Source organism: Montipora capricornis, chromosome 10 (genome assembly GCF_036669925.1).
Source record: "Montipora capricornis isolate CH-2021 chromosome 10, ASM3666992v2, whole genome shotgun sequence".
Taxonomy (NCBI): Eukaryota; Metazoa; Cnidaria; class Anthozoa; order Scleractinia; family Acroporidae; genus Montipora; species Montipora capricornis.
In genome coordinates, this window is record NC_090892.1 from 62706134 (window position 1) to 62723633 (window position 17500).

General features: G+C 39.8%; 1 protein-coding gene and 1 long non-coding RNA gene across 4 annotated transcripts in view; both read left to right on the top strand.

Annotated features, from left to right (window-relative positions):
- LOC138022472 (NLR family CARD domain-containing protein 3-like) overlaps positions 1 to 15110 on the top strand; it is a 73866-nt gene extending 58756 nt beyond the window's left edge. For 2 of the 3 annotated variants that reach the window (XM_068869614.1, XM_068869613.1), the window contains exons 3-8: positions 125 to 236; positions 3151 to 3783; positions 6366 to 7016; positions 7560 to 7646; positions 9020 to 9127; positions 10452 to 15110. In XM_068869614.1, the coding sequence (XP_068725715.1) occupies positions 134 to 236; positions 3151 to 3783; positions 6366 to 7016; positions 7560 to 7646; positions 9020 to 9127; positions 10452 to 13513 (4644 nt within the window). In that variant the 5' untranslated portion in view covers positions 125 to 133 and the 3' untranslated portion in view covers positions 13514 to 15110. The remainder of the gene's footprint in view (positions 1 to 124; positions 237 to 3150; positions 3784 to 6365; positions 7017 to 7559; positions 7647 to 9019; positions 9128 to 10451) is intronic. The other variant, XM_068869615.1, reaches the window with a different exon arrangement.
- A 439-nt stretch (positions 15111 to 15549) lies between these two features.
- Positions 15550 to 17500, top strand: part of LOC138019416 (uncharacterized) — a 2545-nt gene continuing 594 nt past the window's right edge. Inside the window, exon 1 of the long non-coding RNA XR_011126151.1 lies at positions 15550 to 15655. This is a non-coding gene — a long non-coding RNA (uncharacterized lncRNA). The remainder of the gene's footprint in view (positions 15656 to 17500) is intronic.

Genomic DNA, 17500 nt, shown 5'->3' on the forward strand with positions numbered 1-17500 from the left:
AAGGCGATCATGAGCAGGTGGCTGAATGATGGTGGTGATCCTATTGATATTGATTTTTTTTATATATCAAGGAACGGAACGCTGACTCACAAGTTCTTATCAATTTTTATTTTCTTGCACATAGTGAGGAAAGATGTCAAAAAAGCCAGAGCAAGGTCGGAGGCCACTAGGGAAGGTCCTCAGAGACAATTTGTCTGATATGTATGGGGGGAAGAAAAAGGAACATCAACATCCTGGTAATAATTTTTCTAGTTTCTGGTACATAACAGTGGTGCATCTTGATAACAATCATGATGCATGGTTTCTATTAAAAAACAGTTTAGAGTCATTTGTTTTTCAAACTTGATGAATGTGCATTATTTTGCACATTCATGCAAGCTTAGGGAAAAAATACATGAATTTGGTAAACTGTCATGCAGTGCATAAATTTTTATATCATTTGAAAGCTTATTACAGTGGACCTCCATGTCCAGAATTTTGGTGGTCCTATCATAAATATTGATATTGATCACCTCGTTACTTCATGATGAATTTTAATAATGTTGGTGGTTGAAATTCCTATCAACAACAATAATTATTTGCTTTCAATGTCAACTTTTATTTACTTCTGAAATCCTTTAATTTAGTTTCCTAATTACTTACATGATGGCTATTATAAGAACAAACTTAACTTTACAATATTCATGCCACTATACTGTTTAAAATATGCGCCTATCCTTCGCCCTCCATCTAGAGAGAGCCTTACAATAATCAAAGTCTTTGTAACTGTTGACATTAAATACAAACTTTCATAAGTTGATCAACATTTAAGCTAGAAATCCTTGCATGCGACTTAACCTTAATCCTGTTTTGAAAACTGAAACCTCTTTCACAGTCTGCTGTTGAGAATGGTAAAAGCATGGCAATTTGAGCCAGCTTCAGCAGTTCTGGAAACTGCTCACAATACTTGTCAAAAATTTCCCCCCACAACTCTTGAAAAGGCAACCCAGAATAATTGTCCCTCACCAAAGGAACAAGCACTTGCAGTTCTAACTTGCACTTGGTTGCATCTATCAAAGCTGGACAAAAACCCTTGTCCTGACCATAATGGTCAACAAAACTTCTAACATACCCTCCCACTTTGAACTTGAGTATGCTAGTGATTCTTTAAAATTAAGCACAGAGAAAGCAGAAATTACACCACCCTGGGAAACAGGAAACCTATTTTGCACATTTTCTATGATTTCATCTATAAAATTAACCCTTGTCCTCTGAAATGTCACCCTTTGTTGACTAGAACATGAAATATCTATCCCCTGAAAATGCAGTGCTGAATAATGTTTGCAATTAATTGACGATGATTTTTGTTTGTGTCCATCAATGCGCTCGTGGAAGTGGCCGTGAGTGTAACCAACATATCCTGTATCGCACAGGTTACATTGACATTTATAAACTAAACATTGTCAAGCCAGAAGCCATTGTTAACCAACAATGTTTCGTTTATAAATTTCAATGTAACCTGTGCGATGCAGGATATGACTTGTTGGTTACACTCGCGGCCACCTCCACAAACGCGTTGATGGACACAAACAAAAATTGTCGTCAATTTGTAAACATTATTTTAGCGATCATAACTCGAATGTACCACTTTGTCTTTCAGAACAATTTCACGTGCTTACTAAATGTTGTAACGTGTGATTGCCTAATTAAGGAGATGCTTTTTATAAGAAACTTACACCATCCCTAAATGTGCAAACTGACTTGATTCACGCAAAGGTATTCACTTGAAGAACTTGTGATCCTTTGTCATTATGACAATTCAACAAATGGAGGAAAATGCTGGGTTTTTTTACTTCTTGATTGAAACAGATTTTCTTGACACACGCTCATATTTCCTACCAACCAATCAAAACATGCGTCTAACAATACATAATCAAGTAAAGCTATGATCTTCGCAGTTATGAATGCAATTTTTGCAATTGTGTAGAGAAGCCTGAAAAATTCAGGACTTCAACGGGGTTTGAACCCGTGACCTCGCGTTACCGGTGCGACGCTCTAACCAACTGAGCTGTGAAGCCACTGACGTTGGGAGCTGGTCATTTGTGGGTTCTAATGGTCCCGTGAGGAATGAATCAATGATGAAATGGTATATGAAATGAATCATATATGAACTGTGGATGTGAAATCTAGTAAAGCTATGATCTTCGTTGCGTTCATAACTTGAACGTTCATAACTTCGTTTCGTTGCGTTCATAAATTGCGTTCATAACTGCGAAGATCATAGCTTTACTTGATTTCATATCCTCAGTTCATATATGATTCATTTCATATACTATTTCATCATTGATTCATTCCTCACGGGACCATTAGAACCACAAATGACCAGCTCCCAACGTCAGTGGCTTCAGTTGTTTAGAGCGTTGTACCGGTAACGCGAGGTCACGGGTTCAAACCCCGTTTTTCAGGCTTCTCTACGCAATTGCAAAAATTGCGTTCATAACTGCGAAGATCATAGCTTTACTTGATTTCATATCCGCAGTTCATATAATTATGATTCATTTCATATACCATTTCATCATTAATACATAATCAATCAAAATTCTTGTGATGTCAGAGCCTTGTTCCATACTTTCATCTAAACACAGCTATTGACCAATGAGAGTGTGTGTACTATCTTAATTATTTTATAATAGTTAGTAAACCAGTTTTGCTGTACAATCCATTGGTAGGAATTTGGTACATTGTGGGTTGTCTGTTGATTTCACCATTTGTCGTCACATGTTTGTGTGCACGCAGTCACTCTTGCACTCAAACCTGTTGAGCATGAAGATATGATTGGACTTAACACGAAACACACACATTTGAACTGCAGAAGCACATCACAGTTATGAAAATTACTTGAACAGAAGAAAGTAGAGCCTGAAAACAGGTCTATAACCTGTGGGTGGCAAACTAGTCTATTACTGAGCTGTCTTGCTGTCTGGCATCGGAAGGCAGGTGTGTAGTGAGGTGACCCCATAAGAGGTTAAATTTTCAAATGAAAGTAACAAATCTTCTTTATACACAATCCTAAAAACTGAAGCAATCTCACCTTCAATAAGGTCATCATGATGATGGCCCTTCAAGTAACCAAAATGATGCCTTAGAGATCTTTTCTGACACTTGTTTCAGGTGCTGTTGATGGAAAAACCAAGTACACAGTGTTATGTTGCCTTCTGGTCAGGCTGGGCTCAAAAGTGTTGAGGGATGTGTTTGATGGACTAATTTATCCACAAGACCTTTGCAGTGCCTTGCAACGTGAGCCTGTGCACTCTAAGCTTCAGTCTCTTCGAAAAGAAGAAATCCTCAATGAAGAGCAGTGGAGTAAATTGTATCCAGTTGAATGCTCTTCAGTATCATCCACTGTCTTTGACAATTCTCTCTTGATTGTGCTTCTGAGGACAATCTGTGACCTGAATCCTCCATCCTTTGGCTGGGATCTACCTCCTGATTCACTTAACACCAGCTGTGAGTCTCACATTTTACGTTTGAAGTGTTGTGTGAATGCAGTATCAGTCCATGCTGAAGAGGCCTCAGTTAGTGATAGAGAATTCTGTAAATACAGAAAACAGATCAAGAAAGCCCTGGTAGGATTGGGTGGAGCTGAATATGAAGATGCCATTTGTAAAATAGAGAATGAAGAAATGGATCCATGGGATGAGGAACGGTTCAAAGAACTTCTGAAGCAGTGGAAAGATAATGACAGCAGAATTAAGGACAAACTGAAGGAGTGGGAGTGTAAAATGAAGACTTCTAGAGATGCAGGTTGGTTGTTGGGAGTGAAAACTTACTAGGCTGATGTTACAACAGCATTTTGAATGATTTGTGTCTTCTGTTGAAAAAGAAATAAAGTACTAAAGCAATAATTTTCTTAGTTGCCATAGTTGCTGATTACTATCAATTACCAGCTGCATGGCATAGTGTAGGTTGGGTGCCTGAAATGTCTAGTGGCAGCCAGCTTCTAGAAGGAAAGGGCTCTCATGGCTGGAAAGTCCTGGCAACCCACGCACAAGGGGAAGAGAGTGCATGAGTAGCCAATAAATTAACACTGATAAGGTCAATCAAACGAGGCAGCCAGGAGGGTTGAAGAACACTGATAAACATTTCCCAAAATGGCATTGAAACTTTTTAAAACATTATGAATGACAATAAAATGTGTTTCAATCATGCACATTGGTTTCAAAAAACCTCACAAGATCCAGGGGCATGTGTCTATTAATAATCACTGCTGACCATCAAGGATGGACAATTGCTCCTTGTTGTTAAGTTTAATTTGACTGCTTTACAATAAACAGGGTTTGTGATAGGATACAAAAAAAAATTGACAAATTATCCACCACTTTCAAGTCTCGTTATGCAGCAAATTATGTGATATCATTAATATTTTCTAAATGTTAATAGACTTCTCTTTGTATTTGATATTGCCAATTAAATTCTTGCTGTTTTGTTCTGTTATTAACCTAACATCAGACTGTGTTGATTATTTTACAATAGATTGTGTGCAGGCAGAAGCAAGCTGTGCTGATGTTGTTTCAGCAGCAGCAGCTACAGGAAGCAGCACACACACTCATCATGAAAAATAAATCTAATAATTATACAATGGTAAAAATAATCTAAAATAAAATATAGTAAGTAAGGTCTGGAAGTTGCTTAAGTTGGATAGTCTTAAATGCGGTCATCATGATGATGGCCCTTAATGTAATTTGTTGAGAAAAAATTCAGCTACTAACTTGTTGCCCAAGGTAGAAGGACTTCTTCAGTGTCTGGCTCTCCTTCTGATTCTATCTCCTTGCAGCCACTTATGGTCAAGGAATTGAGCAATGCCAGTAAAGGCCCCAGACATGATAATATATCAATGAAAGTTATTGAGCAGTAGTTTGGAGATATTGCGCAGCCCCTCGTAACCATAATCAGTCTCTCTTTATCTACTGGTCAGGAGTATGTGTTTCCTGAATCTCTCAATATCGCCAAAGTGATTCCAGTTTTTATAAAGGCAGATGACCCCACACTTTTCAGTAACTACTGGGCAATATTAATCATGAAATATTGAGTCAGAAGTTTCAACACTATGGTATTTGGAACACTGCTTTGAAGTGGAATCCTAAAAATTAATGTTATCTTAAGGACCGGTTCCAATTTGTTTGGTTTAGGTCCTGTTGATTGTAATGTCCTGGTCACAACTCGTGACAAGGGTTTTGTAATCAAGCTCACGCAATCGAGGACACACGTGACTAGCAGAGAGATCGTTTTTGTTTTTCTTGTTTTGGGGCGTGATTTAGTCGAGTTGTTGTGAATAAAGTAAGCGTTGTGTTTTCAAACCGGACTGGAATATTACATTGATCTTATTTTAGAAACATTTTACGTTGTGTAGCATTCCACAAGGTTCAATCCTTGGAGCTATTTTGTTTATTTTGTTTGTTAAAAATCTTCCTAATGTCTCTAGTCTGACTAAAACACTTTTTTTTTCTCCTGAAGATCACAACTACCTTATTTCCATTGTTAACCAGGTGCTTGAAAAAATTGTTTCTTGGCTTAATTAACGTAAATAAGTTATCCTTGAATTTCAGGAAAACAAACTTCGTGATTTTAGTGTTCCTCTAGTTCTGGATAATACTGTAATCAAGCAAGTTGTGGAGACTAAAATTTTAACTCTTGGGTGTCATCAGTGACCGGCACCTTTCTTGAAAATCACATATTAACACCGTGTCAAAAAAGATTTTGAAGTCTGTAGGAATTATTGCCAAAGCTCACTTTTATCTATAATTGAAAATGTTACTGGCCTTACATTACTCTCTAGTATATCCTTACTTACATTGTAACATGTTGCAATGTTGCCTGATCCTTCAGCTACTGCTCCAACCTAAATTGTATTTACCTTCTGCAGAAGTGCATTGTAGCGTTCGCAGTCTGTTTTCAACTAGTCATCAGGTCCACCAGTACAAACTGGATTTTCCTCTCAGTACAGGTCCCATCTTTGTTCAACGAATATGAAGCAGTTCAGCATCCTTAATCTGGAGATCATTGCCTGTTTCACTAATTACATGTAGCTTACCATCTATTGTTTTTAAAAGAAAACGGAAGGATTAGCTTGCTAAAAGCCTATTTACAGGTACCATTTAGATTTTGCACAGTATTTGCTCACTCTGTACTTAACCATATACTGTTTATTATTTAATTATCCAAGGAAGTCTATTTCATATAAGCTCCAAGCTTCACTTGGCTTGCTTGTTACACCAGTCTTTATTTAATAATCATTAACAACTTTTGATCATTGCTGTGTTATTTATCTTTCACATATCTGGCTAAATGAATGATACCCTAAAGATCTTCTCTGACACTTGTTTCAGGTGCTGTTTTGGCAGTTATTCCCAGTGATGGACAAACCAACTACACACTGCTATGTTGCCTTCTGGTCAGGCTGGGTTCGCAAGTGTTGAGGGATACGTTTGACAGAATAATTCGTCCACAAGACCTTTGCGGTGCCTTGAAACGTGAGCCAGTGCACTCTAAGCTTCGGTCTCTTAAAAAAGAAGGAATCCTCAATCCAGTGCAGTGGAGTAAATTGTATCCAGTTGAATCCTCTTCAGTATCATCCACAGGCTTTGACAATTCACTCTTGATTGTGCTTCTGAGGACAATCTGTAACCTGAGTCCTCCATCCACTGGCTGGGATCTACTTCCCCATTCCCTTGACACCAGCTGTGAGTCTGACATTGTACGTTTGAAGTATTTTGTGGATGCAGTATTGGCCCGTGCAGAAGAGGCCTCTGTTAGTGATGCATTTTTTTGCAAATACAAAGATCAGATCCAGAAAACTCTGGTACGATTGGGTGGAGCTAAATATGAAGATGCCATTTGTGAAATAGAGAAACAAGAAATGGATCCACTAGATGAGGAACATTTCCAAGAACTTCTGAAACAGTGGAAAGAGGGTGACAACAGAATTACAGACAAACTAAATGAGTGGGAGTGTAAAATGAAGACTTCTAGAGATGCAGGTGGGTTTTGGGAGTGAAAACTTAGTAGGCTGATGGTGCAACAGCATTTTGAACGATTTGTGTCTTCTGTTGAAAAAGAAATAAACTACTAAAAGCAATAATTTTGGGGAAGAGAGTGCATGAGTAGCCAATAAATAAACACTGATAAGATCAGTCAAATGAGGCAGCCAGGAGGGTGGAAGAACACTGATAAACATTTTTCCAAAATGCTAATGAATCCTTTTAAAACACAATGAATTACAACGCAATGTGTTTCAATCATGCATATTGGTTTCAGAACTTCACAAGATCCAGGGGCATGTGTCTATTAATAATCACTGCTGACCATCAAGGATGGACAACTGCTCCTTGTTGTTAAGTCTAATTTGACTGCTTTACTATAAACAGGGCTTCTGATAGGGTGTGAAGAAATTGGGAAATTATGCACCACTTTTAAGTCTAATTATGCACCAATTATGCGGGAAATTATGCGATTTCATTAATATTTTCGAATATTAATAGATTTCTCTTTAACAACAGACCGTGTTGATTATTTTACAATAGATTGTGTGCAGCCAGAAGCAAGCTGTGCTGATGTTGTTTCAGCAGCAGCAGCTACAGGAAGCAGCACACACACTCATCATGAACAAGGTAACTACTTCATACAGATCACTGAAAGATTTCTTGAAATTACTTAAGTGGAAAGTGGATTTTGTGTGATAAAACTAATCAAGAGAGGATTAGTGTCCACAATAATCAAACTGGAGTTGACCACATGCAGCTGAAAAATCTGTTTTGGTCGAATCTTATCCAGATATAGCCTGTAATTATTGTTACAGTTGCGTTACTGTTTTTGCGTGACATCATTTGATTTCTTTGGGTTTTTTGTTTGCGGTTAAAGGGGGTGTTGTGTTTCAGTTTTTCGCACGCTCTTTTTATTAGTCGTTGTCGGCACGTGGAATTGTGTGTGAGTGATCCTTTTGTTTGGTTTATCTTTATGTTAGTTTCATGAGACTCAAAGGATTGCTGCTGATTACTGTGAATCGCCAACTGTGTGTGCTGTAGGTAATGGGTGCCAGAAATGTCTAGCAGCAGAGTTCTTCTAGAGGGAAAAGGCTCTCATAACTGGGAACCCCGGAAATTTAGCAAAATGCATTTAATATTTTTGCCAATAATGACTCTTTTTTTATTCCCAAAAAAAATTTCAACAACGTAGCGGTGAAAAAAAGTGAATAACAAACGCAACAGTGTATGTGTCGAATTTGACTGGCGCTGTGGAAGGAAATATTTTCAAGGTTTTAAGTCTGCAAATATCACTTTTCCCTTGTCTTGATCAATACACAATTGCAATGAATTTATTAAGCAAGAGCATGCTGCACAAGAAGGCTATAAAATACAATGCGTGTTATGAAAAAGTAAATTTTATCTTCACTCATCTTTATTTATTATTATTATCATATATCCATATTTGACTTATTAAAATTATTTGTGTTCTTGGGAAACGCCTACCACTTAATGCTCTGTAAGGTTTTTGCGCATGGCCTACATTTGCAACATACTATCTTGGGATGTTTTTTGTGCTGTTTAAGTTTGGTATTTACTATTTTTCTCTGATAAACAATACTGAAAACCTTGTACTATTGATATGAAATGAATTTCTCTTCCACTTTCAATATTCCAACTTACCCACTGTTTCAGTTTATAATTACAGGTATTCTTGTCAAAGTCCTATTTATTTGTGCTATTTTGATACAAATCCACTGACTTGGTTTGCTTTCTGATGTGTGTTGTCTTTGATTTTTCAGCACTTGTACTATGTTTTCGAATACAACTGTACATCGCTAAGTTATAGTTTATTGTAGGTGATCAATTTCTTAATTTAGCTTAGGTCCATTCTCTTTTTAGTCAGCTGTGTCATAAAGGGTTCTTCGGCTTTCTGTCTAGTTTCTAAATGTTAATATAATTATTTGTCTTTGACAGTGCCAATAAAATTCTTGCTGTTTCTTTTGTCATTAACGTGACAGCGGACTGTGTTGGCTATTTTACAATAGATCCTGTGCATCCAGAAGCAAGCTGTGCTGATGTTCTCTCAGAAGCTGCAGGAAGCAGAACACACAGTCAGCAAGATCAAGGTAATAAATTCAAATCACTGAAAGGAAATGTCAGGCTACAACACAAGGCATGCAAGCTCCTTTCGTCTTCCCCCCTTTTCGTTTCGCTCTCTATTGATAAGACTGGCTCTGCATCTCCGGCATCCTTCAGAAAGTAACTTAAAAATTCTATTCCAGATATTAAGTATTAATTTTACCACAGATACAGTACAAACTTGGTATTTTGTATCTTTGTTAACTTAATGTCCATCTGAGGTTTGATGTGAGTGAACCTATGCTTACAACTCTTAATGGTTTTTATTAAAATAAAATAAAATAAAATAAGTATAGGTAATCATACGGTTTCGAGTTCAATTTGGAATTAATTTGCACGAGTGAGTTTTTGAAAAAGCTGAAATTGCACGAGCCGCTTCGGCGAGTGCAATTTCAGCTTTTTCAAAAACTCACAAGTGCAAATTAATTCCAAATTGAACGAGAAAAACCGTATGATTACTTATTAATAATACAAACATGAAAAAATTCGCGTGGAAAAAGTGCCGGAAGATGTTTCCTGAAGCCCTTTTTTTCGCATTCGAGAAAAATTTTTTCAGAGTTTTTGTACAAAATTTTGGTCATTGCCGTTTACATGAGATCATTGGCCTACAACTTTCCCAATGTCTTTCTGCAAATCAAAATCCAGAATTACGATGTGTAATTTGCACTGGTGTTACACTTTTTGCACTGGTGTTACACTTTTTGCACCGGTGTTACACTTTTTGCACTGGTGTTACACTTGAACTGCACTGCTCTCAGCCAATCAGAATCGAGTAATTTTTTCATGTGTATTATTAAGTAAGTAAGGTCTGGACGTTGCTTGAGTGGATAGCGGAAAACTAAAACTAAAAAACTAAAACTATTAAAGCATAAATTTTCATTCAGGGGATGTGTGTTATTCCACATTAATATTACAAATTACAGTCAATGATAGGGAGAATATTATATGATAAGGACTGCTTGAGAGAATTGTGTCTTTTTTGGAGTGGATACTTGACCTGTTGTTACAACTTTTTTTCTGAAGAAATGATATCTTGAGTTGAAAAGTAAGGAAGTATTTCATGTAGGTTTTGGAACTCGGATGCATGACAGGCGCAAAGATCAGTCTCAAACTTATGACGTTCACTTTGCAATGGGAAAAAGTAATTTGCATTACTATCAAACTACATTTTTTGTTAGTGTTATTTGTTTTTCAAATATTGCTGAATACGGGACCTTCCGTGGTGTCAAAATTAACAACACAATAAGGTTGAGGTTAGAGCAAAAAAAAAAAAGGTAACACCTTTTTTAAAATTATTTTTGTCTTTTGCAGATTCACCATATTATGCCAATATTGTTGAAAGGGTCCGTCAGTGGTACAGTACTCGTCAAAAAATTATTTTTCCTGTTCCATGGCTTAAAGACTTCAGCTTTCCTCTCGATCGTATTTTTACCAAGTTAAAGATTAGGGGCAAAGAAAAGACACGGGGAACATTGACTCACGAAATCACCAACATGACAGCTATCTTTAAAGGACATGAAGATTGTGCAAAGCCACGCACGGTTTTAATTGAGGGAGAGCCAGGCATGGGAAAGACGACTTATTGTCAGAAACTGGCATATGATTGGGCAATGAAACGAGAAGAATGGGACAAGTCTTTTCCCGAGATTGACGTTCTGTTGCTTTTAAGGTGTCGTGATATCAAAACTGATATTTGGGAGGCCATTGATGACCAAATCCTTCCTCTTTATATTGACAAAGAAGACAAGGAATGGTTCTTCAAGTTCATTCGAGAAAATCAATCCAAGGTTCTGTTAGTGCTTGATGGACTTGATGAAGTGGATTCCAGTAAAGTTTACATGTACAATGACCTTCTGGAAAGTAAAGTCCTACCCAATTGCCACATTGTTATCACATCACGCCTTGAAACTGGTAAGAGTGTAAGGTGTTACTGCGACACCCTGTGGGAGATTAAAGGATTTACTTTTGAAGACGCAAAGAGCTACATTCTTAAGCACTTTAAAGGCAAGGAACACTTGGCAAAAGAGCTACTCAAACAGCTTGCGCTTGACACGAGGGAAGAGGGAGACTTACAAGAGTTGACACGGAATCCTCTTAATACAGCTTTACTTTGCATCCTTTGTGAGGATTTCAATGGTGTACTTCCACCAGAAAGGACACAGTTGTACACAGAAATTGTGCGATGTGTTTTGTTAAGATATGAAAAGAGAAATCGATCATCCAGTGGCAAAGATGCTGACCTACTGGAAATTTACAAGGATGACCTGTTGCAGTTGGGATGCATGGCGTTGCAGTCTTTACGTAAAGGAGAGTTGTCTTTCGACGAGAATGAATTTAAAGGCAGTGCCAGTAATGTGATCAAGTTTGGGTTTCTCTCGATCCAGGCCGGTGGCAGCAAGAGGAAACCTTCCTCGCGATGTTGCTTCCTTCACAAGACCTTTCAAGAGTTCTTTGCTGCCTTTTATCTTGCTTATCAGATCCTTGATGGAGACACAGATTGTAAATCAGTAGTGACCGATGTAATGAACAGGAATGAACTGAAACAAGTGTTTTTATTCATGAGTGGTATTTTGTCCGCAAGATCTAAAGAGATGACAGTTTCGTTGGTAAAAAGCATAGCAGAGCTTGCAAGTTCGTCCATTATGGGAATGGAGAATTACAAAAACGAAATTTTAGAGTTAGCATTTGATTGTATATTGGAATGCAAATGTCATGGAGAGAACCTTCAGTCTAAGTTACTTCAGACCTTTGGACAGAACTTCCTTATTAAAGATCTCGCCGTGAATTTTGGATTCGATCATGTGAACCTTTTTTGTGAAATTCTCAAAGTCAACACATGCTTGACTACTTTGAATCTGGAACAGAACGAAATTGGTACCGCTGGCGCTGAATTCCTTTCTGAGGCTCTCAAAGTCAACACATGCTTGACTACTTTGAATCTGGGAAGGAACGAAATTGATAACGCTGGCGCTGAATTCCTTTCTGAGGCTCTCAAAGTCAACACATCCTTGACTACTTTGAATCTGGAACGGAACGAAATTGGTACCGCTGGCGCTGAATTCCTTTCTGAGGCTCTCAAAGTCAACACATGCTTGACTACTTTGAATCTGATACGGAACAAATTTGGTACCGCTGGCGCTGAATTCCTTTCTGAGGCTCTCAAAGTCAACACATGCTTGACTACTTTGAATCTGGGAGGGAACGAAATTGATAACGCTGGCGCTGAATTCCTTTCTGAGGCTCTCAAAGTCAACACATGCTTGACTACTTTGAATCTGGAACGGAACGAAATTGGTACCGCTGGCGCTGAATTCCTTTCTGAGGCTCTCAAAGTCAACACATGCTTGACTACTTTGAATCTGAGAGGGAACAAAATTGGTAACGCTGGCGCTGAATTCCTTTCTGAGGCTCTCAAAGTCAACACATGCTTGACTACTTTGAATCTGGAACAGAACGAAATTGGTACCGCTGGCGCTGAATTCCTTTCTGAGGCTCTCAAAGTCAACACATGCTTGACTACTTTGAATCTGGGAGGGAACAAAATTGATAACGCTGGCGCTGAATTCCTTTCTGAGGCTCTCAAAGTCAACACATGCTTGACTACTTTGAATCTGGCTGAGAACGAAATTGATAACGCTGGCGCTGAATTCCTTTCTGAGGCTCTCAAAGTCAACACATGCTTGACTACTTTGAATCTGGAATGGAACAAAATTGGTACCGCTGGCGCTGAATTCCTTTCTGAGGCTCTCAAAGTCAACACATGCTTGACTACTTTCAATCTGGGAGGGAACGAAATTGGTACCGCTGGCGCTGAATTCCTTTCTGAGGCTCTCAAAGTCAACACATGCTTAACTACTTTGAATCTGGGAGGGAAGGAAATTGGTACCGCTGGCGCTGAATTCCCTTCTGAGGCTCTCAAAGTCACCACATGCTGGGCTTATTTGAATCTGGGAGGGAACGAAATTGGTAACGCTGGCGCTGAATTCCTTTCTGAGGCTCTCAAAGTCAACACATGCTTGACTACTTTGAATCTGGGAGGGACCCAAATTGATAACGCTGGCGCTGAATTCCTTTCTGAGGCTCTCAAAGTCAACACATGCTTGACTACTTTGAGTCTGAGAGGGAACGAAATTGGTAACGCTGGCGCTGAATCCCTTTCTGAGGCTCTTAAAGTCAACACATGCTTGACTACTTTGAATCTGACAGTGAACGAAATTGGTAACGCTGGCGCTGAATCCCTTTCTGAGGCTCTTAAAGTCAACACATGCTTGACTACTTTGGATTTGAGTTGGAACAAAATTGGTGCCGCTGGCTCCCGGAATGTTCTCTTCCGGTTGCCGTACGCGTTTCAAAAACGCACGTACTTAAGGTAGCTCCCTAGAGTATTTGCGAATACCCGTTCTACTGGGCACGATTTACAAAAGGAAACCTAGTTAATTTTTCTTAAAGTATGACCCTGATGTCTGAATCGACACAGAAGACACAAAAAGCACACGGAAGGGACACATAGACCCTCCAAAGACCTAAGTCTCCAAAATGTCACGTTTCGACGAACACTTTCTTGAGGTCTCACGATTTTCCGACGTGGCATCTAAATCTCACGTACGGTCAAACAGAATATCTTGCAATGGCCAAACAATGAAGCGAGAATTTACTAGCTTGATGCGCTAAAAGACCATTCAAAATACCGCAAACACCGGAGCTTACGGGCTTAAAAAGCATTGGATACCCAGGGTCTACCCAGTGTTCTCTTCGATATAATTGTTTGGCGTGTCCAGCGGGGAACTTCCCTGGTAGCAAAAGTCTCTTCTTTTGTGTTCGCCGGGCTGAAGAGTACAGGAAAAGAGACCCCTGCCATGGGCCGAAATTCGTTGTGTTGAGCATGCGCAGCTGCTACTTAGCGACCGAATCCTCACATGATACTTCACGTTGTGTGGGCTCATGTAACAACAGAGGAATTGCTGTAAAGGAATGCACGGGACACTGCGGGCTCATGGAAGTCACAGTCAGCAAACATATCATGGGGCATGCGTTTCGTAGAGTGCCGTCTAAGGTTGTGGACAGCGGTTGGATCAAAGTGAGTTTCGATCCATGGTAGAGGATTCTTTTCTCGTACTCGTCAGCCTAGTGGACGCAAAAGAAAAGTGACCTCTGCTAACTGGGAAGCGGGGAACAAATCTGTACAGTTATATTAACATCTATTCAGATCTATTCGGTAAAGCGTAAAGACTCATGTCATGCTTTCAAGATATTCTCCCTCTCCCTTTTCATGCTGGTTCTCTCGTCTCCATATTTTTGGGCTTTTTGTTTAATATGAATACATGATGCAGCAGATAACCTAGTAACCTTTGTGGCTGTCTTAGTTGGTGTTTATAGAAGAATCCGCCTTACAAGAAGGGGTTTCTCTCTACTAATTAAAACATTCATTAATCAGTAGGTAGGTAGTTTTGGGGAATAGTGTGTGTGTGGATGGTGAGTTGAGGGAAAATCATAGACAAAAGTTATGGTTAGTCTGTAAACAAACTCTCAACCCATCTAGTCATACGGAAGCTGAACCATCCGCGTTTTTTTTAGCGAGCTTAAGCACGCACGGTTTTGAGACGCAAACGGCAACCGGAAGTGAGCTGTTTTCCCTTTTAACTTGTCTTCACACAACCACATTCACATTGTTAAGTATCTTTTCTCCATTAGACATGATTAGTATAAAAATCTGGGAGACACCACTGTCCTGGCTCCCGGAATGTTCTCTTCCGGTTGCCGTACGCGTCTCAAAAACGCACGTGCTTAAGGTACCGATATAAGAAGGCTTATTTGTTTTGGTGTCACTTGTTGGATTATGGCCGTTACCATACTCATAATTATACTTTTCTTCTGTAAAAGGTTCTTATTCTTTGCCACATAATGGAAATGGTATTGCCTGACATTTTGAAGTGGTAAAAAGTCAAGGTCGTTCTGACGGTTTTTGCAATATTCTGTAGTTTGTTATTTTTGGGGTCTTATGCATTGTGCATAAAGACCCCTAAGTCAGAGGCAGATCTAGCCTGCGTAGCTGGCGGTATTGTAAGCGCCCTCGAAATAAAGTTTTGGCGGCGGAGCCGACAAGCGAGCGGCGAAGCCGCGAGGAGAATGGGGAGAGGGACTCTGACATCTTATAGAACTGTATAGATTATTTCCAATAACCAAAATATTGTTCCTCTGAAATTTCAGAGTCCCTCTCCCCATTCTCCTCGCGGCTTCGCCGCTCGCTTGTCGGCTCCGCCGCCAAAACTTTATTTCGCGGGCGCTTACAATATCGCCAGCTACGCAGGCTAAGGCAGATCTTGTCAGTTTGTCACTTTGAGGACGAGAACACACGTGACAGTCTGGCTTGTAGACTGGGTACTAGTAATTGCGAGGTCATTGTTTTCAAGTGTCAGCCATTGCTTCTAGCGTTCGTTGTTTGCAAATAAATCTGCGGTCGTTTTCCCTGTTTTGGGAAAAATTTGAAGAGGTTTCCGTCGCAAATTAGTTGTAAGGTAAGTTATCTGTGGGCTAAATTGCAGAATACCCGGCCCACCAAATGTCCTACTTAAAAAAGCTGCCACCGCGGTCCCGCAGTCGTGTTTAACAATTGTGCTTCCGCGTCCACTAAATGTATTACCTAAAAAAACTGCCACCGCAGTCCAGCAGTCGCGTTTAACAATGCTGCTTGTCCGCAGTGGCATGGGACAGAAAATGATATAATTCATAATTCTGTTCCTAAACCGGGTATTCTGCAATCGCTCCGTAGCTTTCATTTTGCTGTTCCCTTAACTACACTTTTCACGAGATCGTGTGAAGAAGAAAGAATTTGTTTACTGATTAAGCCTAAGCGCTCGTTTCAATGATTGGGTCTAAGCACTCTTAGCTTTTATTTTGCGGTTCGGTTAACTACACTTTAAATTTCATGAGAACGTGTGAAGGAGAAAGCGGTCGTTTACTGATTAAGCCTAAGCGCTCGCTTCAGTGATTAGGCGTTAGCATTCTCGTAAAATTTTAGCTTTCATTTTCCGGTTCGGTTCACTACACTTTTCACGAGATCGTGTGAAGAAGAAAGCACTCGTTTACTGATTAAGCCTAAGCGCCCGTTTCAGTGATTAGGCCTAAGCACTCTCGTAAAATTTTAGCTTTCACGTTGCGGTTCGGTTAACTACACTTTTCCATGAGATCGTGTGAAGAAGAAAGCGGTCGTGTACTGATTAAGCCTAAGCACGATCGTCTGAACAAGAAAGCAGTCGTTTACTGATTAAGCCTAAGCGCTCGCTTCAGTGATTAGGCCTTAGCATTCTCGTAAAATTTTAGCTTTCATTTTCCGGTTCGGTTCACTACACTTTTCACGAGATCGTGTGAAGAAGAAAGTACTCGTTTACTGATTAAGCCTAAGCGCCCGTTTCAATGATTAGGCCTAAGCACTCTCGTAAAATTTTAGCTTTCACGTTGCGGTTCGGTTAACTACACTTTTCACGAGATCATCTTGCCCATGAACAATTTTCATTCATCCACTACGGGACTACGAACCGTGGAGGCAGTTCATTTTAGCGGTTGCCCTTTAACAGTGGGGAGTTTTAGCAAAGACGACGGGTACGGCTACGGCAACGCCACAAAGCAAGAATGTTATTGGTTGAAAAAGGAAAAATGCTCGTGCTGCACGTGCAACACGAATTTCCGTGCATTTCTTTGCCGTACCCCACAAAACAACAACGTGAAATCACCAAATTTTAGGTTTTGACGACAACATGAGCATATAACAATGAAAAGGTCATTTTCAGTTTGGACTTTAAAACCGTTCGTACCCATCCATTTACAGGATAGTTCGCCTGTATTGTACAATGTGAAAAAGACGGATTAATGGCGAAATACTTGCAATAGCGCTAAAACTCCGTAGTTTTCATTCAACGACTACGGGACTGCGGACCGCGGTGGCAGTTCACTTTAACATTTCGCATTCAACGACTGCGGGACTGCGGACCGCGGTGGCAGTTCACTTTAACATTTTGCATCAAACGACTGCGGGACTGCGGACCGCGGTGGCAGTTCACTTTAACATTTTGCATTCAACGACTGCGGGACTGCGGACCGCGGTGGCAGTTCAATTTAACATTTTGCATTCAACGACTGCGGGACTGCGGACCGCGGTGGCAGTTCACTTTAACATTTTGCATTCAACGACTGCGGGACTGCGGACCGCGGTGGCAGTTCATTTCACTGCTTACCCTTTAACACTTTTCTTTTCCTTGATCGACTTCGGGACTGCGGACCGCGTTGGCAGCTTTTTTAAGTAGGACATTTGGTGGGCCGGGTATTCTGCAATTGCTCCTATCTGTGTTTCAAAATTGATCTGT